This window comes from Podarcis bocagei, assembly GCF_964188305.1.
Source record: "Podarcis bocagei genome assembly, chromosome: 5".
Taxonomy (NCBI): domain Eukaryota; kingdom Metazoa; phylum Chordata; class Lepidosauria; order Squamata; family Lacertidae; genus Podarcis; species Podarcis bocagei.
In genome coordinates this window covers 49,365,053-49,390,153 of record NC_138129.1, presented here as the reverse complement: position 1 = coordinate 49,390,153, position 25,101 = coordinate 49,365,053, and the positions used below count along the sequence as shown (strand labels likewise).

At 44.7% G+C, this 25,101-nt stretch overlaps 1 protein-coding gene across 1 annotated transcript in view; it reads right to left on the bottom strand.

Moving 5' to 3' along the window:
* Positions 1–5,368: 5,368 nt before the first annotated feature.
* TULP1 (TUB like protein 1) overlaps positions 5,369–25,101 on the bottom strand; it is a 43,043-nt gene continuing 23,310 nt past the window's right edge. Inside the window, exons 4-15 of the mRNA XM_081194593.1 lie at positions 24,523–24,655; positions 22,406–22,558; positions 21,239–21,388; positions 19,839–19,952; positions 17,766–17,900; positions 17,094–17,194; positions 16,133–16,303; positions 14,807–14,919; positions 13,017–13,125; positions 11,292–11,390; positions 10,202–10,373; positions 5,369–6,439 (exon numbers count right to left, since the gene is read on the bottom strand). Of these exons, the coding sequence (XP_081050719.1) occupies positions 6,306–6,439; positions 10,202–10,373; positions 11,292–11,390; positions 13,017–13,125; positions 14,807–14,919; positions 16,133–16,303; positions 17,094–17,194; positions 17,766–17,900; positions 19,839–19,952; positions 21,239–21,388; positions 22,406–22,558; positions 24,523–24,655 (1,584 nt within the window). The 3' untranslated portion in view covers positions 5,369–6,305. The remainder of the gene's footprint in view (positions 6,440–10,201; positions 10,374–11,291; positions 11,391–13,016; positions 13,126–14,806; positions 14,920–16,132; positions 16,304–17,093; positions 17,195–17,765; positions 17,901–19,838; positions 19,953–21,238; positions 21,389–22,405; positions 22,559–24,522; positions 24,656–25,101) is intronic.

The window sequence follows — 25,101 nt, the reverse complement described above, 5'->3', positions numbered from 1 at the left end:
CAATATAGCTCTACTGTACAACCAGAAGCTCTGAACACCGAATGACAGTAAAAGGTTGGCTCTGAGTTCCTGTCACTTTTCCTTGCAAAAGTAGGAGACTGCTACCTCCTTTCTTACATACCCTCACCTCCCACTTCGGTTCCTCTTTTCATAAACAAAGCCTATCCTTTGATGGCTGCTTATAAATTCAGGGGTAGTAGACACTACAGAAGAAAAAACTGTGTGTGTGTCATCCTAGGATAAGGGTCTCCTTGCCCTTCTTGCCTGTTTTGTCATGCAGATTTATCCTCTGGCTTCCGGCAACAGTGGCCTTAGGCTGCTGGGAGTTGAGAAATTCCCATCTATATTGCAAATGAGAAGCAGGAGGTAGCCAGAGATGGTGGTTCTGAGATCAGGTGCATGGTGGAGTGGGTTGCTAGAAAAACAATTTCTTCTAATCCATCCTGTTGTTTGGGGAGGCATTCAGAAATGAGAGTGTGCCAATGGTTTTGCCCCTGTTGAGGCTATATTTCTGAGGGAAGCTAAGCAGGATTAGGCCGAGGCGTTTCTTGGTTGGAGGAGGCCATCAAGGGAAGAAAGCATCAATGGGAAGGCCACACTGTTGCAGGAAGTGCTTGGTGGCAGTGACTCAGAAGGTGTGGTGCTCTTCTTTGTGAGTCACTTTGTGACACTTTGCAAGAGTATCGATGAGGGCTTTGATGATTTTTTCCCAGAAGTTGCTGGGAGGATACATGTCCTCATGGGGGTTCCTATGATGGTTTTATTTATGAATGGATGTGCTTCAATTTGGTTAGGATGCTGGAGTGGTTTAAGTACCTTCAAGCCTTATTTTTTTCTGGGTTTCAGTTGGACAGTGAGAGCCTTTACTTCCTGTCCTTATGCCTTTGTGTGGTGTTAATTGTGGGATGGCAGATGTCTTCTAAGCCATGATGAATCATCCAAGTAGGTGTGGAAGGAAGGTTGAAAGATGTTTTGTACATGTGAGCTGTAATTAATTGTTATTGTTAGTCTTATTAATTGCCAAAAGGAAGACACCTAGCAGGCAGAGCCTTGAAGGTTTCTGACATCTTTCCCCCTCCCCCTCCATCTTTAATATGGATCCAGTGTTGTAATAATTTACAATAGCTAAGCAACTCCAGAATTAGCACTTTCCCAACCATGCTGGAAAATAGGAAGACAGATAGTGAGGGGGGAGGGACCCCGCTGCGCCTACAGCACAGCTACTGTATATCTATGTTGTTTTCCTCCACTGGACTCTTAATCTTTCCATAATGTGTCTAGTCTGATATAACCTAAGAGTGTAAAGCAGGTAAGATGATGTAAACCTAAAGAAAAAGCAATCAGGCTGTACAGAATAAGTTGAACTCGAGAAGTTCTGATTCAAGAGGAAGACAAAAGGAAACTGCTTATACACAGCCAACAGAGCTCTAGATACAATAGGACTAATTTGGTTTACCCATTGGGAAATTAGGTTTACCTACATAGGTGCTTTATCATAGACAACACTTACCGGTACACTTTTTAAAAATCCCTCTCCTAAACTTTCCATTTATTTATAACATTTATATGGGGACAACATTGGGAAGTTAGTGCTCTCCTCCCTAGTAAAAATTCCTTTGTGCACATTACTCCTGAGTGATGAGGATGGAGAAATTATTTTGCAAGGTCTAGAAAGGTATTTGGGGATGGTTTCCCACTTGCACACCCCAGCTTCTACTCTGCACACCAGTTTGTGCACCAGTAAAGTTCCCAGACTATTGCTGTTTTCAGATGGGATCCAGGCAAATTCAAGCTGCACAATTATAGTTGATTGGGAGGCCTTGTGCAATAAACCCATTTCCTCAAAAGATCAGATATTTTTCTCTAAAGAAAGTGATGGGGGAAAGCATTGGGGAGTATAGATAACACTTGTTTTGATGCAGTGTCATCTAACCTTCCCAGACACAAATGAGAATAAATGCTAATTAAATAGTCAACACGGCCTAATCTCTCTGCAAACAAATCAGGGGAAATGTTTTTTAAAATGGTCTCCTGGAATCAACTTTTGTCTTAACTAAAAAGAAGCCTAAGTATGTTTAACAGCGGACTTCCGGGTTAGCGCCATCGGCGAATGGCGGAGTTCCTCCGACCGGAGGAACTGGCTCCGTGGAAACTGGGTCTTCCCGCCACGGCGAAGGTGGGGACCTGCTAGAAATCCCAGGCGGAGGAAGCCTGGGAACGTGGGGTTCGGCAGGGTACCAGGAGCGCCCCCACGCACCGGGAACCCCATTTTGGGGCTCCGGAGTGAAGTGGGGTGAGCGGCGCGGTGCTGCAAACTGATTGCTACTTTCACGGAGTGAAGCCGCACAGCCATTGCCGGACAGCGCTGACTTTTTCCTGTGGACAATTGGATTTAAAACAAGTACCCGTGAGTAGAAACAGAAAATTGGATCAAGAAATATCTTAATTTGGCACCGAAGCGGGAAGGTTCAAAACAGGAAGTCCGCCTTCCGCTTTTTGTACATAGACTGAAGCAAAAACCTTGTAAGCTAAAGTCTGGAAAGTCGTTTAAAAAGTTTAAATTTCCTTCATTTATAATTACTGAAACCCCCTTGGAAGCAGGAGAAAAGGGAGGGGACTTTGTTTAATGCCTGCAGGAGAGGGAGTGAAGAAAGATAAGTTTCCACCGTCTCTAACCTGGGAACGGGGTGTCAGAGACAGAAATTCTTGGAGAGGTTCATTGACTGTGAATGGAATACTTTGACAGATAGCTAAAAAAGAGAAATAAATTGATTCCAATGTTGCCTTCTGCATTCTAAAGAAACAAAATATCTGAAAAATGAAAGTAATTTTCCTTTGTTGGACTTGCCTTAAAAAAAATGGATACAAATAGAAATTGTCTCCTCTAGCGGGAGCTTGCTAAATTGTTGCTGCGTCTACTTGAGGACTCTATAGCTGTCAGATTAAGATCGTGGGACCAGTCCTTTTTGACCTTGACTAAATATGAGCTGGGAGGAGGTTTTGGTGCTTGCTTTATGCAAGACAAGTGCCTTGCTGGAACAGATGCATGAGAAGATGGATTTGATGAATGAGAAAATGGATTGTGGTTAATAACTGTTGTGGTTAATAACTGTGGACAAACAGGGAATATTGATACAGAAACTATTCAGGGACCAACTCAGGAACCTGTACTGATTGGGCAAGTGCAGAAGATAATGGAGGAGGTTGCGGTTGCACCTCAAATAATACAAATGGAGAGACCCGAGGCCCTACAGGAGTATAAGCCGCTGTCTTTGAAGATTGAAGTTGGAGTCGGCCAGGGGGAGTCTGGAGCTGAGGAGGTTCTTAACTTTGGAGAGACCTCGGAATATGTTTTCAAATATTTTTTGGACTACATTGATGATTGTGGGGAGTGGGACTCTGGTTGGATGAAGGGAGATGAAGATAATTTTGGGTTGGAATCCCCCAGAGACCTACTCCCCAACGAGAAAGGAAAGAAACTAAGAAAGAGACCAACAAAGACAAGGAAAAGTGCAAGTATAAACAAGAAGAAGAAGATCTGCAGAAGGGACATGGAAGAGACTTAAGGGCCTCGGACATTAGATTACCAGGTTGATGGACTAGATGGAATGGACAGTAAGGACTGACACGACCCGAGACCAGGAAGAAGAGACGTTGGATAAAGATTGGAAGAAAATTTATAAAGAAATTTTTTTTTCTAGGGAATTAGCCTAAAATTAATGAACATTAGAGAAAATGTTGGAATGAAACTATATGACTCTAGTAGAAAAGATATCAGGAGTTATGTATAATTGAGTATTAAGCGTTAAGCTCTAAAGTATTTTTTGGTAAGATAAGGTTAAATAACAAGGTAATTTGAATAACAGAATATGGGGAAAGGATGGAAAGGATTTGTTGAGTTAATTAATAGGTTAAATTGTCAAGATACATTATTTAGTAAAAATTGAGAAAGATGGAAAGAATTTGCTGAAATAATCAAACTAGAATACAAAAAGGGAGGTGTGAGGAGGTCAATGAAACAAGCAAATGGAAGTTAAAGATATGTAATATGGGATTTGTATCTTTTTTTCCTTCTTTTTTATCTTTTTGCTGTATTGTTGCATTGGTTTTTATGTCTTGTTTTTTTCCCTTGTTTTTTCCTATGTATTGTAGTGTTGTTTTTAATTTCTTTTCTTTCTTTTCTGTAATTTTGAAATTATTAATAAATATTATATATATTTTTTAAAAAAAGTATGTTTAACAGCATTTATTATCATTATTCCCTTGTTACTCTTGGCTTCCCATCGTAAGTTGGACTGTAAGCTTTTAGAGGACGAATCTGTGCTTTGTTTTTGGTGCACTGTAAAATGCAGTAATTGCCTTTTTTTATTACCAGCAGAATTATCTTTAGCATACAAGGAGTGTGGCTTTGTCCTCTGGTAGAATCAATAATAGAATTGTAGTATTGGAGGAGACCCCAAGGTTCATCTAGTCCAACCCCCTACAGGGCAGGGATCTCAACTAAAGCATGCATGACAGATGGCCATCCAACCTCTGCTTAAATACCTCCAATGAAGGGAAGTCCCCCACCTTCTGAGGGGGTCCGTTCCACTGCCAAACAGCTCTTACCGCCAGAAAGTGCTTCCTGATGTTTAGTTGGAATCTCCTGTCTTGTAACTTGAATCCATTGGTTTGGGTCCTATCCTCCAGAGCAGGATAAAACAAGCTTGCTCTGTCTTTTATGTGACAGCCATTTATGTGACTCCTCTCAGTCTCTTCTTTTCCAAGCTAAACATACTGAACTCCCTCAACTGTTCTTCATAAGGCTTGGTTTTCAGACCCTTGATCATCTTGGTTGCCCTCCTCTGCACACATTTCAGCTTGTCAATATCCTTCTTAAATTGTGGTGCCCAGAACTGAACACAGTACTCTAGGTATGGTCTGACAAAGGCAGAATAGAGCAGGACAATTATTTATCTTGAGCAGTACACTAGACTTCTGTTGATTCACCTAGAATAGCTTTAGCAGTTGTTGTTTTGCTGCTGTTGCTGCATCACACTACTGACTCATGTTAAGCATGTTAAGCTAGATCCTTTTCATATGTACTGCTGGCAAGCCAGGTGTCCCCCATCTTATATTTGTGCAGCTGACAAATATAGAATCTTACATTTGTCCCTATTGAAATTCATTTTGTTTGTTTGGGCCCAGTTCACCAAGGTCACCTTGAATCCTGATTCTGTCTTCTGCACAGAACTTTGGTGGGCCCAGCCCCTTCACTAAAAATTGGGAGAGAGGGGCTCAGGTCCCATGGCTTCACATAGATGGCACCCCTGCTTAGCAGGAAGAAGGATGGGGACTATACTAGAATTAGCTGGCTCTGCCTGTCATTGGCTAGGCTCTACCTACTGTTTTGGCTACCTGCATTCCATCTCACTAGTCTCAATGGGCACTGGTCGCCACTGGTTTTGAGAGGTCGCCCAGCTCACCCAACAATCCCACAGCAGTACTGAAAGTAAGCTGTTAGACGCCAGAGTTACAAATTATATAAATACAAATCGAATAAATACCCCAAAAGCAACTTATACATTTACATCTAACTAATTTAGATTAGTAGCTAGGCAGACCATGATTTTTAAAATGTCAAGAAATTGGAGCTTGTCCCACCACTTACTCTTTTATTGATGGTTATCAGTGGAGAGGAAAGAAACCCCAGCATCCATGTAAAACTTCCACATGTAAATTATAAATTATCAAAGAGAACCCACCACACCACCAATAATCTAAAGAAGTCAAATTCTCCTGGGATTCAAAGAACCAAACAATGGCTAGTATTGACTGTTAAGTATATATAAACACAGGAAGTGACTATTTGATAGCCTAAGACCATTAGCTGGTTCCAAATCCCTTGGCAGTAAGTAACTTAACAGAGACTATTTTTCCTCTGTTTTGTTTTGTAGCGTCCTAGAGTTATGGACCTTCCAGAACACTGCAGCGTAAAGCAGCTGTTTTGCTGGGGCTTGAGCACTGTTCCTTTTACAAGGCAAATGCCAAGGACATGTGTGTGCATATGGTGTTGCCAACTAGACCTACCCTGTGAATATGTGTTCGTGCTTATTGATTCTGCAAATTCTTCTTCTTCTTCTTCACCCAGTTGCATGTTGGAAACATTCAGCAATACCAGTTAAGCTGTTCTTCCTGTTCACACTATCTCATTTGCTTTATATCATCAGACAAATTCTTGTCCGCAGCAGACAGTCCAGATAGAAGGGGCTTTGTTTTGATTCCGCCTCTCTGGCCCAGACTCAGGACAACCTGGCCATGATGTGCTACTCGCAAGCCAGCTTCCCATCGAAGCTGGATAGGGCGATGGCAAAAGCTTGCACAGCACACAGTGGGTAGTTGTAGTCCAGGGTGAAAGTATCATCAGCTACGCGGCCAAACTGCAAGACGATGTAGTCCACTGTAGGAAAAGAGGTGAACACACCCATCAGTTCAGCAGATGGACCAAAAATAGGCTCTGCTACAATGCCATAACCCTCACCCCAAAATGAGTAATGACAACTTCTGGTCCTCTGTGCCTTCCAGTTGAAAAAGACTCTTCACCACTGGCCCACTGTCATGAGAAGAATGGGGTTCTGGAGAAAGACCCATTTCCAGAGCTGCCAAACTTTCATGCTCCCCCCCCAAAAAAAACAACCTTGCAGCATTTCTATCTTGACCAGAACCTTTTGATGTTATTATCTTGGCATAGCTGCCTCCAGACATTTGAAAGGAAGTTGGATGTTCCTAAGATGTCATCACCAAAGGTGATTTCCCAGAGAATGCCTGAAGAGAACAGGTTTTCTACCATATGGCTTATATCTCTATTTCCAGTGCTAAGGGAGTGTGGCTCACATGGAGCTGAACAAAACCTTTTTATTCCGGACCCTCCTATTCAAATGCTAAGGAGAAAAGAACAGGATGGGACAGGGAAGAGAACAGCAGAGTTCAGGAGTTGACTGGCCACCTGCTGGGCAATGAATGCCTGCTTCTTCTTCAACAGAGCTACCAAGTAAGTACATTTCTTTTTTCCAGCTGGGTGGACAGAGCACAAGACCCAATATGTGCTGCCTCCCCCCTAGAGACCTGCCCCCTCACCAGAATTCCTAACCAAGACATTTGTGGCATTCTAGAGGTCTCTCTGACTCACTGCTTCGGTCACGACTCCCTTTGTTACCAGTGAGAGCAGCAAGAAATCTGTAAAAATAACTGGGGCCCTGAGCAGGTTCTTTCTGTCCTGTAATCCTACACCCGAGACAGTAACATCCCCTGATTGGGCTGGACAGGTGACAAGCAGACAAGTCATACACTCAGCGAAATTGCTTGGCTGCCTATGTTTGTTGCTCTCATGTGAATTCTGCAGGGTGCTCACAGCCCCAGCACTCGCAAGGGGGATGGAAGTGTCAACGTTTTGTCCTCTTTTTGTATCAAGAGTTGCTTCTTTGAGCATCAACTAGCACAAGATCAAAGCACACACATGCACGCACCCCCTCCCCAAAAGGCTTAGGCCCAGATTCTTATAGTCACACAGCAATGTGCACACCCAATCAGATTTTTAAAGACTATGGATCCTGCTTGCATAAACTTTCAAGTTTGCAGCTGATTTCAGCATGTTGGATACATACTGGAGAGACTTTTGAGCTCATTGATCACAAAGCTTGGGCTATGGTTTCTAACGTGGTCCACCTGTACGCTCTCTTTAGGAGGATGTAATGTGGGCCAAATTAAGTGAGACACAAGTAGCAGTTGTGGGAATAGCTTTTAAGAATGGAATAGGAACGCTAGGAGGGTGGGCTCTAGATGTTGACCCTGGTGGTAGGGAGGCTTTAGCCTAGTGTGGTCCCAATCAAGGCTAAGCCCCAGTGCCTACCACCCTCTGCCAGGGTCCTGATCAGAATTAGATACCTCAGTCCTGCTACTTACTTTTTAAAAGCCCTTCACACAACTGCTCATTTCATGAATAACATTTCTTCCAATTTGACCTTGTCACCACCCAGCCGAGGGGGCACAAAACTGAGAAGCCTCCCAAAGTGGCTTGGGCAACCCAGTCAGGTGCGCAGGGTACAAATAATAAAATTATTATTATTATTATTATTATTATTATTATTATTATTATTATTAAGATCCGTTTGTGGTCTTGCTCAAGGCACCATATTACCAGAGATTATCAAAGTCCACCCCAGTCTTAATTTTGTTCTTATTTAGTAAATGCATCCCATATTATCTCATTTAGCAACCCCTAGCTCCTTCGGCCAATAAAGCGAGATGAGCGCCGCAACCCCAGAGTCGGCCACGACTGGACCTAACGGTCAGGTATCCCTTTACCCTTTACCTTTTTAAATGAATTGCACTTCTGATTAGTACGTTCAAGGATGAATCGGAGCTTGAAAACTAGTTGGCATCCCTTGGCAAGATCAGGGGCTCTTAGCTTAGTCACCCTTGGATCAATGATTGTGTATTTGCTGTTATCCTTGGAGGGTGTTCATAGAGGCATAGGAAAACTTACATTATGAGCTGTGTGAGTGACCCAAATCATCATCAAAGGCATAAGGGATCCTGGAATCCCTTGTTCTGCCTGTAGAATATGCTAACTCAAAATATCAGCACTGTGATTAGAAAAACACCCTTTAGATATTTATTACATAAATAAGTCTAACACTATTTGCACATGCCTCTTGAGTGAAATCAATGCAGTCCTTGGCATCTTGTACCCCAAGGTATTTCATGACCAATGGGAAATGCCAGAACAGTTCTTTTGAGTTGGAGGCTACATATCAATTGGGCAATTAGTGCCCAAGTGGTACCCGTTATTGGCCATTTTGGATTAGCTCCATCAGAAACTGGATGACTATTTTGAGTAATCAGGAACACCTTGTGTACATCATCAGAGTTTACGAGTGTCTCATAAATTAACATTCAAAACTTTGAAGCATACCCAGGAAGAATTCCAACCTCAAACAACACAGAGACAAAACCAGACGAAAACTTGGCTCCAAGTCATTCAGCAGATCCAAGGGGCTTAGCAAGGAACCCAAACCCTTATTATTCCTGTCTTCCGACTGTCATGCTCCCTCTCGTGGATGATTTGTGCATGCCTCCCTTCCTATCTACATTTAGGCAAACTCCTTAGAGAGTTTGGTGGCTCGTTCAGGTCTGGTTGTAAAACTCAACACATTCCCAAATTGTGATTACAGAGAACAGGCTTCAGGAAGGTTCTTCTCACAGCAGATAGGTCAGGTATCCTTGTATCTGGAAAGTGGACATTCTGGTTTCCTCTGGCCTAAATTACACAACAACTCAGACAACTTATTTCCAAACTCTGCTGCCTTTTCTTTTTAGGTCAGTCCTGGTCCACACATGTACTCTGTGATATGGCTGGCATTTGGGGGGAAAACACAACCAATTGCACAGAGGCAACTCCATGTGGCAAGTCATTCATGGGAAAGAGCTTCCCATGCAATCACAGAGATTGTCAACGTGCCACCATAAAACTCTCTCATCTGAACCTCCTCCTGAGTGTTGGTTTCATGCAGTTGCAGTTTCAAGTGGCTACTATGCCACAGATAGATGTGTGGTTCAGGCATGAAGCGGTCACCTGAGCATGCTATTATGTGTGGCAAACAGTCCTTTTGATGCCATTGTGTGACCACACAGCCCTCGTACAGCAGACACAATTTCAAGTCTGCTTTGACACTCAACTAGCATCTGAGTCAAAAGCATCTGCTTATCCAGCTTTCTGCATGCCTTGTCTCCAAATCTGATTGGTTCTATAACTATTGTTAATAATGAACCAGCATCCCAAGCAATTTATTAGCAAAACATAAACGTGAGAGAAAAGCAAACCCCAACATAGGTAATATAATGACGCTGTCATTATACCTTTCCTTTCTGCCCCATCTCTTTTCGGATTACAAGCTGTTTGGAGAGTATAATATAAGGACTACCTTGCTCCACACACTTTATTGCCTAGAGTAGCAATAATTCCAGAGCCAATCCTGGTTGACCTCCTAAGTTAGCACAATGTAGGATTGCTCAGTCGGTAGAGCATGAGAATCTCAGGGTTGTGGGCTCAAGCCCCACGTTGGGTAAAAGATTCCTGCATTTCAGGGGACTAGATGACCCTCTATGATTCTTTGAGGTCTGCCTTCACTCTTATGGGCCAAGAGAATTCCATAGGACTTACCGTCATTGCTGTGGACAATCTGGAAGTTCTTGACAGAGGCATGAGTAACTCTGCCATGGAAGTTGAGCACATAAGACTGGGTCTCGTCATTCCACACTGGGGCTTTGTTATGCAGTTCGATTAAGTTGTCCATTATCCTGTTCTGCCATCTGATGAGAAGTCCATCATTATCCTGGCAAGAAGTGTGAGAAAAGCACAAAATTAAATCATTTCCATACACGCTTCAGTGCCAGCTGCAGCATTTGGTTTATCTGTCTATGGATATACCTTTCTGGTTCCCAGAGATAAGGGACCATGTATAATATTATAGTGCTATACCTCACTTTCATTATTTTTTTTTGTGGGAATGAGAGGACTGATTAAGAAATAAAATAAAACCAGGGCCATAAATGGCACCCACTGCAACAGTTATACTGAATGTGGGCTGAGTTGCAAATGGACCCACTTATCGCAGCTTCCTCAAGGCCACCAGTGTGGCCAAAACAAAGGTTCAGGACTCTGAATGTGGAAAATCACTTGCAATTCCAACTTGTAACGTAAAATAGCAAAACAGTGATTGGATAGCACTAGTAACATCCTATCATAATAAGATACTATGGTTCCAGTATATTAAGGGTGTCATGCTATGGTGAACATCCCATAGGACAAGGATAACAGCTTGCTAGACGGAATGACCCCTTTTTCCTTCTCCTGTTCTGAGGATTCTTCCGATGCCTCCGAGCCAATTGGGGGGAGGGCCTGCAGGGAGAGGACAGAGGGGGAAAGCCCCCTTTGTGACAGCGGAAGACCTTACACGATTTGCACTGAGGGGACTTGTTAGGTTATTCTACCCCAAGTGTGTACACAGCACTGAGAGACACCTGCCAATCCTTCCAAGGTCTTCTGCCCCTCCTACTTTTAGTTGTTCATATTTTTTGAATGGCGGTCCCTGCCCCCTCTGGCCCTGGGGGCCCTTTTTAATGTTCCATTGGTGGTGCCAGGCTGGCTGGAGACTACAATGCTGGCATCCAGGCATCAAAATCTCCCATCTCCCTTTCCCCAGATTGCCTCTAGGATTGTGTCGTAGATGCTTATCATATTGGTAACTTACATTTCGGGGTCGTATTGGCACCCTCTCATTGTCTGAATTCATTCCAGGGATAATCACTGTCATTTTTCGAGGTCCCTTGAACCCTAATACATTTGTCTCCTGAAACAGAAACCCCAGAATGCTTATAACTTAATCACAGTCATGTATCCTCAAAACATGATTAATTTGTTTATATTTCCCCAAACTATCTGATTCGTAACAGCTTAAAGCAGCTATCCTGTCAGTCTCAAGCTTGTGCTACAGCTTTGCCATGGTAGTGTTGCATCCTCCCAACATATAAAACAAAAACAACATTGCTATAACATGAAAAGGAGTTAGATACCACTGATTTATTTATTTTTTAAAAAACCTTCCTTTCTCTGCCTTCTTAGCCTGGCAAGAGTATTTGCCAGTGATGATCAAATGTCAGCATGTGGGATCTACCTTTTCTCTCTCAAATAACCCCCCCAAGGTTTTGTGTTGTTTGTTTAAATAATGTTTTTATTATATGCTTCACAGTTTATTTTGTGTATGGAGAAGAATGGCTGTTTGACAATACACTCTAGCTGAGAACTATTTGTATATCTGGAAAAAAAAACTAATAAAAAGTACTTAAATAATAATAAAGACCCAAGGTCCACCAAGCAGTCAGATGCAAAATAGTGACTCAGGAGAGAAGAAATACGGTACATTTAAAATTAAAGAACAGGGTGCCTCTGAGCACATGCTGCTCAGCTCAATAATTTGTTTTCAGGGCCAGGATCTATCTTCTGCCTCTCCCTAGCCTAGAGAATGGAGGAGATATTGATGATATGAAGGTGCTTGCATCTGGAGATGGCAAACATGATTGTTCTGTTAGGTAAACACTATTGCTTATTATTTCCCCTCTAAGAATTCTGGGTAGTGCAGTTTAACCCTATCAGAGTTATAATTCCAAGCAACTCCTAACCAACTACCATTCTTATAAAGGCATGTGCCTTGAGAGAAGCCCTGGAGCATCCATGTCTGCAAAAATGGAGTCGGGTGAAGCTTGTGCCAGCTGCAGCATTTGCTTTACCTGTCTGTGGATGTAGATACCTTTTTGGTTCCCAGAAGATAAGGGACCACCCTTGGCTGGACTGAAATATGGCGGGTGGTTTAAAAAGTAAGCGGATTGGACAGGGACTTGGCTAATGTAACACATGCCTTGGAAACATCTGGGTTAGATTTGAAAAGGCATCAAGGTATGACAAGCATAACTCCACCCCCAGCCTTGAATTATCCCCAGCCACTCCATGCAATGTAGATCCTGCAGATTTTACCTGCATTGGGTGACACTAACTGGTTGGCATTAAGACTCTGTTCTACTCGGGAACAGTTTTTACAGCAGACAAAGAGTTCTCAAGCCTCCCTTGGGAAAGATACCTACAAGCATATTCTAGCCCAGGGCTAGGCAACCTAAGGCCCAGGGGCCAGATGCAGCCCAATCGCCTTCTCAATCCGGCCCGCAGACGGTCTGGGAATCAGTGTATTTTTACATGAGTAAAATGTGTCCTTTTATTTTAAATGCATCTCTGGGTTATTTGTGGGGCATAGGAATTCGTTCATTTTTTTTTTCAAAATATAGTCCGGCCAACCACATGGTCTGAGGGATGGTGGACCGGCCCACGGCTGAAAAAGGTTGCTGACTCCTGTTCTAGCCACTGCAAGCAGCTGCCCAGGAGATTATGGCTAGAAAAGATGGAGTGGCACAATGTGGTTCCTTACATAAACAACAGCTGCAAGCTCCTGGCGCACATTTGACCAATCCGAATTTGCTCTGTCAGGATTCACGCCATTATCAAACACCGAAAACCGAGTGCCCATCAAATTGGATCTAAAAGCAAAACAAAAAACCACAACAGCAATCAGGCAAAGCAGAGGAGGGTTTCAGAATCAAGGAGCCCCTTTGCACAATTACCCCTTTTCTGTTAAAATAAACACTGTAACATTGAGTTAACTAGGTATACTGTGCATCAGTGTGGGTATAGTCTATATGTGTATGTGTGTAAGAGAGGGAGGGAATATGGGAGTGGGATGGGATAAGGAGGGAATGGAAAGGTCACTCAATCAGGGCATCTTCAGTATTTCCAAATGCCCAGGCCTATTAAATTGCGACATGCCTCTCCTCTGGATAAGAACCGGCTAAACCACTTCTGCCCTGCCCCGAGGGACAATCTTGATACCAGATCTGATAACAGGGTGCGTCTGGCTTGCTGGGCTAGGGGTGTAATTATTGACAAATCTCCACACCAGGGGAAAGAGAGGCCACACTTTAAGGGAGAGGCTGTAACTTGGTGGCAAGCTCAGGTTTTGCATGCCAAAGATCCCAGGTTCAGTCCCCAGCATCTCCAGGCAGGGCTGGCAAAGACTGCTTGATCACTTAATCTAGATGGAACAATGGTCTGACTCTGCATAAAGCAGCTTCCTGTATTCTGGACATTTTTGATTTACCTGTGAGCCCCATCTGCAATGTAAATATGCAAAGACTCCCCTCCCCCTCCCCTCACATATAAGCTTGTTTGCAATCCTGCTACTTGGGAGGTCAATATGGGCTGCCCAAATAAGCTAAAGTAGCACTGAAAATGTGTGACTTTAACCATGCAACACTGTAAACTGCCATGCACATTTATGGTGCTGTATACAAAATAATGAGGGACACGGGTGGTGCTGTGGGTTAAACCATAGAGCCTAGGACTTGCTGATCAGAAGGTCGGCGGTTCAAATCCCTGCGATGGGGTGAGCTCCCGTTGCTTGGTCCCTGCTCCTGCCAACCTAGCAGTTCAAAAGTCCGTCAAAAGTGCAAGTAGATAAATAGGTAGCACTCCAGTGGGAAGGTAAACGGCGTTTCCGTACGCTGCTCTAGTTCGCCAGAAGCGGCTTAGTCATGCTGGCCACATGACCCGGAAGCTGTACGCCAGCTCCCTTGACCAGTAAAGCGAGATGAGCGCCGCAACCCCAGAGTCGGTCAGGACTGGACCTAATGGTCAGGGGTCCCTTTACCTTTACCTATACACAATAATAGTAATAACCAGTGGGACCTGCAACAAAATATTGTAGTGTGGAGAGTTCCCTCCTTAGTAATTAGAGTTGCTTTTGGAGTACCGTAATTCCAAGCAAGGAAATCCCAGTTTGTGGCACCTTGCAGCAACAGAATGCATAAAGCAAGCCATCTATCGCAGAGATGGGGAATTTGAGACCCTTTTTTATGTTGTTGGACTCCAACTCCCATCAGCCCCAGCTAGCATGGCCAATGCTCAGGGATGATGGGAGTTGTAGTCTGGAAACATCTGGAGGGCCATAAATAAAAGGCTATCTCATTGGCTCCCTTCTGTGTAAATGTGCCCCAACTAGGCAGAAATTGGGAACCAATCAGAAATGAATCTTTCCCAGACCCAAAAGCTAGCTTGTTTTTATCAGCCTTCCTGTATTTAAAGGGAACCCTATGTTGTGTGATGGCATTGCTCCCTGCAGAGTGTCCTGTTATGTCTGAACCATATCTTGATGTCAAGCCTAACCTCAGCTTTCCAATGAAGTTCTCTCCATCCCGAGACAAGTCAGTGGGATCCATGGAAATCAGGTAGTTAGAGGTCTTGCTCTTTTTGCGCTTGCGACCAGCAAGTAGGAAGACCTGCAAGAGACAGGTGGAAGTAATGGCGGCTGCAGTTTCTGTCTGTAATGCATACAAAAATCCCAAGCTCCACAATTATTATTATTTTATTCTAAGTCCTCAGGTAGCTTCCACGCTACATGCCTTTAGGGCTGTTGAGGCATTACTTTTCCACAGATGGGAAATGAATTAAGGTGGTTGTGCCACAGGGTACTTAGTACAGGACTGTGTTATCTCGCAACGCCCATCCCCATGACCCTCCTATGAAGTTTTCTTAAAAGTAAGTCCCATTTGGCAAACATCTCCTGAGACTTTAGTTAGAAGCATCCTTATTGCCGCTTCCATCTCTAGTTGCTTCAGCATTAGTGATAAATTACCCCCTTCATTAGGCAGTTTCTGTTCCATGCACAAGGGGTGGAGGGGGTTTAATTACTGGTTTCCTCTTGTTAAGAGTCTTTAAAATTGTGAAATAGCTCCGTTTCACAATTAGAGAAAGAAGAGACGCCAAAGAGCCACAGCAGCAGTGAGCGCATATTGGTTTGCCAGAGACAAATTGGGCAGAGGCTCCCGTTTCCAGAGTTGTGTGCATTCTGTAGATAGGAATGGAAATCGGCTTAAAGCTTTTTATCTCAAGAGTGGTTTGATCCATTTCTTCCCCTATGTATAGCTGCACTTGTGAGAAGAGATCGCTGTGTGTGCCTCTCCAAGCAAGGGAAAACTTGAGCAGCCTTGAGACTGTACAGTGGTACCTCAGGTTACATACGCTTCAGGTTACAGACTCTGCTAACCCAGAAATATTACCTCGGGTTAAGAACTTTGCTTCAGGATGAGAACACAAATCGTGCGGCGGCAGCGGGAGGCCCCATTCGCTAAAGTGGTGCTTCAGGTTAAGAACAGTTTCAGGTTAAGAATGGACCTCCCGAACGAATTAAGTACTTAACCCGAGGTACCACTGTACTGGGAGAGTGTGTGTTGAATTTCCTTTCTCCTTTCCCTATGGTTCTGAGGCCACTCAGGCTTCCCCTGCAGCTTCAACATACATAACGAAAGAGAGCACGCGCGTGTTTTGCAATTAATGCATGCAACCTGTTTGGCCCTTGGAAAAGAAGTTGACAAAGGATCTCTACCAAGTGGGATATATTATCAGCCCTTTTTGCCAATCCTTATAAGTGGCTTTGCTGCAGGGCCATCTCTGTTTCCGCACAAAAGGCAACACTCCCACTGAGCAACTCACCTTTTTGTCATTATCCAAATGAAGGTAGTATGTAGGATAGAGGCCCCGGTCCATCCCCTTCTTGTCTCGAGTGACCCGACACTTTATGGTCACTCCTTGCGGAGCTGGCTGCAGCACAAATTCCTCCAGATTGTCCACTTCAATGACTGGGGAAGGCGGTCTCTCTTCCTTCTACAGTCCAGCACCAAGAAAGAGAAGGGAGGTTTGTTTCAAGGACATTGTTCTGCCCCAGGCTTTCCAGCATGACCTCCACTAGTCACCTGCTGTTTTTGTGTTTCTTCTTCATCATCATCATCGTCACATATATGGCTTCATCCCCAACCATGTCTATCCTGGTTGCTTGGTTGGCTAATTTCCCTGCCCTGTCTGTTGCAGTAGATCTTCTGCTACCTAAATTCCACTTGCTTAAAAACCTCAAGTGCGACCCCTGGATTCTCTGAGCAGAGCATCCTGGGACAAAGGGCCAGATTGCACTGGGAAGGAGGTGTCAGGGGCAACAGTGGCTGGTCTCTGTGTGAACTGAGACTGCTGCACTCTCTGAAATCACATGCCCTCCCCATCAGGGAATCCATGGTTGGCTTCTCAGATCAGGAATGTCGTAGAGAAAAGCCAGACGGCAGCAAAGGTGAACAGGGCTGCAACCTGGGCTGGAAATTTGCTTCCCCAGCTGTAATTTAATTGTCTATTCTGGAAGCTGGTCCTATATAAAGAAAACGGAGGAAGACAAGCTGGGGAAGTGAACAGTGTGCCTGTACAGTGCCTTTGTTTCAATGCACAGAGGTGGCTAGCACTGTTAATAATACACCATAGCTTCATTCCTGCTTTTGGTAAAGATTTGTAGTCCCTCCCCCATGAGAAATGACTTCGCTAAAGAAACTGCTCTGACTTTCACAAAGCACCTTCTTTCAAAGGGGATTTTGAATCCCTCTCATGCCCTCTAGGTGCATTCCCAGCTATCTACCTTCTTGGATTTCTTTGTTTTTCCTTTTTTGTTGGTGTTCTTTTGAGCTACTGCTTCTGTGGGCTCATCCTCACTTTCATTTTCAGTGGCTTTGGGAAGAGCTGCAGGGGAAAAAAAGAACACTCTGCTTAGTGGCCACCCAGTGAGTCTGCAGACTGGCCTTTGTCAGAGTCCTGGTGGAGCAGGTTGGAGACCCATCTAGTCCAGCATCCTGTTCTCTAGTCTAGCATCCTGATGACTTGGACTTTTCTGTATTCAATCTGTGAAATGGGGGGTGGGGGTCCATACATTTTATGAAGTCCCCTAAACGATCATAAAATTTCCTTTTAGAACACGAACCAGTAATGGATACAAGATAACTGTAAGACAACTCTGCTTATTTCTGGGGGTGTAACAAATTAATGAACACAATTGCATCAACCAAGGTCAGGCTACAGTAGCAGTAACTATTATTATTATTATTATTATTATTATTATTATTATTATTATTATCAGTAGTAGTAGTAGTAGTATTATCTGAGCATGTCAACAGTGGGGGGGGGGCAGCAATCTGCATTAGCTAAAGTTGCTGGACCAGCTGCAATGACTGTGTTTCAGTCTTAACCGAATGCACCTTCTTGCTCCATCTCCTTACCCTGCTCACTGTTTGCAAGGGGCTGATGCTGCACCTACCTTTCTTTTTAGTTTTCTTCTCCTTGGCGCCTTCTGCCCCAGCCTGAAACATGGAAGCTGTGCTCTTCTTTTTTTCAGTTTTTGTTGGCTTGGTGCTAGAATCAGAATCACCTTCTGTCTCACTATCTTTCAGATCTAGTGTTGTGAAGAGCAAGGTTGTTAAATTGTAGAAAGGAATCAGGCTGTATTTTATTTTTGGTAATGATACCTGGCTATATCCTAATGCACGGGTCAGCAAACCATGGTCCACGGGCTGGATCTGGCCCAATTGCCCTCAAGATCCAGTCCACGGACGGTCCATGGATCGTGTAGATTTTGTTCATTAATTTTTTTTTCAGTGCCGCCATTTTTGGGGGTCACCATTTCTCCCTCCCCTTCTCACACACTGCTGTGCCTCCTCCCTCCCTCCTCCTGGCTTCTCCCCACCCTTCTCCCCACCCTGCGTAGAGGAGGAAGGGGGCTGGGCTGAGCTGGCTGAGCACCATTTTGGGCAGTGCCTCTCTGGAGCCAGCCAGCCCTTTTGGGCTGCTCGTCCCGCCACTGCTGCCACCAGCCTCTGCCACACACAAGGGCAGGCACAAGAGCCGTGGTTGGCAGAGCGCAGCACAGCGCCTCTCCAAAAGGGCTGGCTGGCTCCAGAGAGGCGCTGCACTGCGCCCTGCCAACCGCGGCTCCAGTGCCTGTCCTTGCAAGTGGCAGAGGCTGGCAGCGGTGGAGGGGCGAGCGGCCTGAAAGCAAGGGCAGGCACAGGAGCCACAATTAGCAGAGCGCAGCGCAGCACCTCTCCGGAGCCAGCTCGCTCTTGCGTTGGCAGCACCATAAGTAGGCAAGGCGAGGGGAGACAGGAGGAGGAGAGAGTAGTCCTCTCTGCCACAGGCACACAATGTGGCCTGCCACAAGGTCTGGGGGACTGGGGAACCAGCCCCCTCCAAAAAAAGTTTGCTGACCCCTGCCCACCTATGGGTTTCCCCCCAAACCCTCAGGAAGTGCTGATTAGCAGAAGAGTGTTTCTTAACATCGTATTTGCAAAATATAAGCATTGGCAATAGAACAATTCCACATCTTCATTCTAAATAATGAAGCTTGGATGCTTTCTCACTCAAAGTTTTGGAGACTTCTCATGCCTCAAACTAGGAACAAAAACACATACTTAGACTCACATGTGGGGTGGAAGAGTCTCTCCTATCAACCCCAGCTACCATGTCCATGCTGGCTGGAGCTCCTGGGAGTTGTAGTCCAGAGAATCTGGAGGGCATCAGGTTGGCATAAGCTTCTTTAAGCCTTCTTTAAGAGGCTACCAGAATTGTTTTGGTTTTCACTACGCAGCTCTAAATAAACATTTTGGTTCCTTCCCTAGTTCATTTATCTTTGCATGGCACCATGGCATCCATGTAAACTTAACTTTTAGAGGGGGGGAGATTATAGCACAGAATGCTTGCTTGACCCATTTATAAACTTCCTTTTTCATTTCATTTCATTTCATTTATTCTTGCCAAAGTAGGTACTTTACAATTTAAAATGCAAATGCTACAAAATACAGAACAGAGAGTTCTCTCTGATGATACAAGCTCTTTGATCTGGTCTTTTGGATCTTCTGCCACCCCCTCAGGGCATGCAAGTGTTATGTAGTCCTAAGAAAGGTGGGTGGGACTTTTATCATTCTTCCTCTGGAACCTTGAAAGTTCAAACTTGATGTTACACAAACACCTTATAACAAGAGCCCTTTAGCCTTTGTGGTGGTGGTGAGCCTGGAAAAACCACCTCAGTAGGGTACCATCTAGAGCAGAGAAGTGCTAGGGGAAGGTCCTCTCTAGTAGCTTTCCCTCCTCCCCCAATGCCCCCAAACCACTGTGCAGTTTTGCCCTGGGAGACCCAAATTATTTGAGAGAAATAACAACTCTCAGCACCCTTAACAAACTACAGCTCCTAAAATTCCTGGTGGGAATCCATGACTGTCTAAAGTGGTATAATCCTGCTTTAAATGTCTGGTCACCAACAGCTAAAGGGAATCCTGCAGAGGGTGGAGCTGGGGGAACCACAAAGCAGATCCCAGTGCAGGGGGGCGGGTTTCACCTTTCTTTTTAACTCTTTTCTCCTTTTTGTCCCCACTGACTTGGAAGACAGACACTGGTTCCTTCTTCAGCGTCTTGACAGTTCTTGTCTTGACATCAGCTTCAGCTTTGTCTCCTGTCCAAGGGGGAAATGATTAATAAAGGGATTCATCAAGAGGTTGGAGAAGACAGCGACTGGAAAGTGGCTGAAGAGAGAACAGTCAAGGGAGATGGATTGGGGCAGATGGGGCGGAGGAGGATACAGCAGGGGCTCCTCCAGGCTTCATTTTCTGCCAGGTTTCTAGGCAAAGGTTTGAGCTTCAAAGCTGAATGTCTGAGCAGTGTTGTTTGTTTGTTTGTTGTCTTGGCGCTTTCCCCAGGAAAACCCACGTTTTACCGCTGAATCGGGGCAAATGACAATTGGGTTTTCTATAGATGGACACTTGCTCTGATTCAGTGGTGAAATGCAGGTTTCCCTGGAGAAAGCGCCGGGACAACAATAACAATAGCTACTCTTGAATGCAAAGCCTTAAAGTGCAGGCCTGTGCCTGGAAAATGCAGTGCAACAGAAGTCAATGAGACTCAAAGAATGGAAACAACAAAAATGGAGAAACATTGCTGAAGAAAGGTAAGAGTTTTTATTCATTTAGTGCTCTTGTGCCTGCTATGAGCCAAAAAAGGCTGAATCAATCAATTAAGACAAGACACTCCCTGCCTGTAGGGTTTTAATCTAAAAGTCATGAGACAAAATGAGAAAGGCACAAGGAGGGAAGAAGAAAAAAGCAAACTTGGGCACAAATTATTTTAAGATAAATAGTATTTCTTGCAATGACCAGCTGGAATGGAAATAGTTCAGGGGCAGTAGGAGGTGGTTGATGGAGCCTGGCTTCAATCTAAACATATGGGCGATGAGCAGAAAGCAAGGGAAGGGGGGAAAGGATGGCTATAGGACGAGGAAGGGGAGGTGATTGCAAAACATATGAGTCTCCATTGTAGCTCACCCTCAAATGCCTTTCCTTAACAATATTTCCTGCAAGACATAAAAGTCATGTGCGGCTGTGTGTATAACTCTCTCCCATGGGAGGCAATGACGGTCACCAAGCTTGATGGCTTTAAAAGAGAAGTAGACACATTCATGGAGGAGAGGGCTACTGATGGCTACTAGCCATGATGGCTATGCACTGCCTGCACAGTTGGAGGCAGTGATGCTTCTGAATACCAGTTGCTAGAAACCAAAGGAGGACAGAGCGCTCTGGTGCTCAAATCCTGTTTGTGGGTTCCCCACAGGCATCTGGATGTCTCCTGTGAGACAGATTCCTGGTCTTCCTCACAGAATTACGGTTCCCAGGGGCTCCTAAGGAATAGGAAGTGACTCTTCAACCAGTATCTATGGCTTAAAGATGGCCACTGAAAGCCACTGACCTTTACTTTTGGGCTTCCTTTCCTTAATCCCAGCAGATGGAACATCTTTGTGGATCTTCCTTTTGGGTTTTTTGGGAGGATCTTCGCTTTCTACCTCATCTTCCTCCTCTTCATCATCATCATCATCTTCTTCTTCTTCATCAGAGTCCTCTAGAAGTTTGAAATTTGGACAAACAGCCGTTAAGGAAGGGAAGTGAGAGGAAACAACCACATCAATTGATATTATGAACAGAACCCAGTCGCATTGCACCTTGATGTATCCTTTAGTTTTGGAGCTGAGGACTTTGACACTGCATAAACAATCATTGTTGTTATTGTTGTTAGCCGCCCTGAGCCCGGCTTCGGCAGGGGAGGGCAGGATATAAATAAAATTATTATTTGTTGTTGTTGTTGTTGTTGTTGTTGTTGTTGTTGTTGTTGTTGTAGGATATAAATAAAATTATTTGTTGTTGTTGTTGTTGTTGTTGTTGTTGTTGTTATTATTATTATTATTATTATTATTATTATTATTATTATTACCTACCTCCCTGTAATAGTAACCCAAAGGAGGAGGTGGAGATTCCAAGATGTTTCAAGGAGGAAGGTGGTGGTGGTGGAAAGAGGACTGGCAAGTTGCTTATGGATTAATACTAATTAAGTTTCATTAACTATTCATTTTATCAATAAGTGCACCTCTGCCTCTTCTGCTTCAGAACAGATGTCTCTGTGACCTTTCTGTGAACTGTACATAGTGTCCTAGCCTATTTCTTTGATGCAGAAAAATTTAAGAAAAAGGGCTCCCATGAATGAATGAATGAATGCTCATTTCATTTCCATTCACACAAATTCCCATTCATTATTTTTTTTTACCATAACAATGGATGAACAAATGAAGTGCACACTTTTAATGACAAATGGGCAGCCACACTGAAAAACTGAAACTTTGACATAGAATCATAGAATCATAGAGTTGGAAGAGACCACAAGGGCCATCGAGTCCAACCCCCTGCCAAGCATTTCTGCTCTGGGAGACTTTTAGCATAACAGCCTCTGCCCTCTACACACTCACCCCTCAAATCTCTTGAAGAAAAACATTCAAGAGCTGGAAATCAGAGGCAGGGAAATGGAGCATCTTCTGCTGCTGCTGCTCAAAACACTGGCTGGAGCACAGAATGGGGAGCACCTTACCTTGTTTCTTTTTTGATGCCTTGGTCACAACGAGATGAGAAGAGGCAGCTTCCTTCTTCTTCCTGGGCTCTTTGGTGCTTTTGGCAGGTGGGTCCTTCTCACCTTCTTCTTCTGGCTTCTCTTCCTTCTTCTTTCTCACTTTTTTGACAGCAGCTTATGACAGAAGACACCAGAGTCAGATGTCTTCTGACAAAAGGCACCGGAGTCAGGATGGATGAGAAAAGAGCACTAGAGGTGCGCATACAATGGCAGACAACAGGAGGGAGGGAGTCTGTAGCTCAGTGGTAGAGCATCAGTTTTACATTCAGAAGGATCTAGATTTCATTTCCAGCATCTGCAGGAAAGATTCCCTGACTGAAATCCCATAGAACCTCTGCCTATCCGTGTAGACAATATTGAGCTGTATGGACCAAGGGTCTGGTTCGGTACAAGGTAGTTTCCTGTGTTTCTATGAGGGGGAGGGGTGTAGTGATGTGCAAATGGCCTGTCTGAGAGCCAGTCTTAGGATTTGTGAGGCTGCACATTTTATAAAGTGCAAGGGTGCCTCCAAGACTGTCAGTATTCTGCAGGAGGGATTCACACACATACTGGGGAACTGGATTTAAAGCACCCTGTCTCCCTAGCACAACAAACCCACTTTTAAACAGCATCAGACCCGTTGTAGTTTGGAAAGTGACAGAATGAATGAACAACTATCAAAGAAGACAGAAAAACATGCTGCAAGCAAATCAGGATGAATGCCAATCAACGCTCATTAAAGAGCAGTTGTAATCGAACCTCCATGTAAGCTTTGTGCAAGCAAATCAGGATGATTGATGCAATAAACAGGTCATCTGAAGGAGCCCCAAGTAACTCACAGAACCGGTGTTTTGGGAACAAGCACTCTCACAGCTGGGCCATTGGGAGAGTGGCAAGCACCTTACCTGTGTGAGAACAGAAAGAGTTTGCCCAGTGCTCTCATTTGAGGAGAAGGAATACCAGGAAGCTTTGGCTACATGTGGTAAAAGGATGATTTCACAGGAGCCAGTGGTGTGAGGGGCTGTTTGCAATGTCCTTCTGGCTGAGCTGCCTGCCTGTTGTGTTTCTGCCCTCTCCTGGATGAAGCAGATTAGGACACTGCGACCGCACTATGGCTGCAACATCAGGGTAAGGGCCAAGCTGAGGGGTTATCCCTGTTCTTTCCAGGCACAGGTTTGCATTTTAAAGCTCTGTGTCCGAGCACCCTATCTTTTCCTCTGGAGCTTTCTCTGTGAAAACTGGCTGAACCAGAGCCAACGGCTATTCGGGCTTTCCACAGATTTTGCTCCGATTCAGTTTTAAAGAGTGGGTTTTCATAGGGAAAGCTCCAGAGCAGAAAAAAGTGGTGTTTGTACATGGAATTTTAAAATGTGGACCATGCCTAGAAAGTAAGGAGGAAAGGTGCTCCAGGAGCATGGCATAAGTGGGCTCATGCCAAATTCCTGCAAAATGGGTATTTAAAGTACTGTAGGAGCGAGTGGGAGGAGGAAACTGAGCTCATCCCATTCCAAAGCACTTCTCCCCAACTTCTTTGTTTCCCAGTGGGGTTTACTTCTGGCATCAGCATCTCACCAGCATCAAATAGTGAAAAAACAAACACATGCAGGAAAAAGCATTAGCTTCTGCCCCAGCCACTATGCATGGCAGGGTTGTAGATGTGGCACCATCATAAACCCCTCTGAGCAGTAGCTAGCATTAGGGTTGAAGCCTAAATCACCTTTTACAACCCAGCCATGCAAACTGCTGTCACCTGAGCCAGCCCCTGTGTGGTTGCTGGCTGATGGAGACAGCAGTAGGGCCGGCATAAAACTTGTTTGTGGACCAGTACTTGAGATGACACTGCCATACTTCTGGTTTGGCTGTGGGGTGTAGGATATCCTGTGGGGAGGTACCTGAAAAGGGGAGAGCCCATTGCTCAGTATTAGATCACAGGCTTTGCATGCATAGGGTTTCATAACTGGTAGCATGGTTGGGAAAGACTCTTGGGGGAGGCCTTGGAGAGTCACTGCCAGATACGGGGACAAGTGGTCTGGATCACCATATGGCAGCTTCCTGTGCTAATATACCACAATTCCTGGAACATTGGTTGTGTCCCTTACCTGGTCGGGGGGCACTTGGCTCTTCCGCAGGGCTTGATTCCTCCTGCTTTTTCACTCTGGTCTTTCTTGGCTTGGCCTCCAGTGAAGTAGCCTCCTGCCGTTTCTTCTTTGGCTTCTGCTCCAGCAGGTGAAGCTGCATGAGGGGACATGGGTTGTGAAAACCAATGCAACATCTCTCTCCTGAAATGACCCCCCCCAAATGACCCTCTTCCAGACACCTGCTGAGAGTAGCCTGGTGACGTGCTGCCTTGTTCTCCGATAGTAGGTTGGGAGGCTTTGGGCTTTTGGGGAAATGGTAGTCCAAAGCCTACACAGCAAGCGTAGCCCATAAACAGTGCCCTGTATCTTGTTTTGATAAACTTGTGCCCCATTCTTGTTAGGAAGGGGCCCCAGTTTTGAGAGAAGGAAGCAGGCCCTGATGGCTACCATGAGAACAAGGTGTTGGACTAGATGGGCCATTGGCCTCATCCAATTGGCTCTGCTCATGTTCTTATGTTCACCTGACAGGTAGGTTGAAATCTTTACCATCTTGTTGCCCTAAGCTTTGCAACAGAGAAGAATTCCAAGGTCCTGTAAACT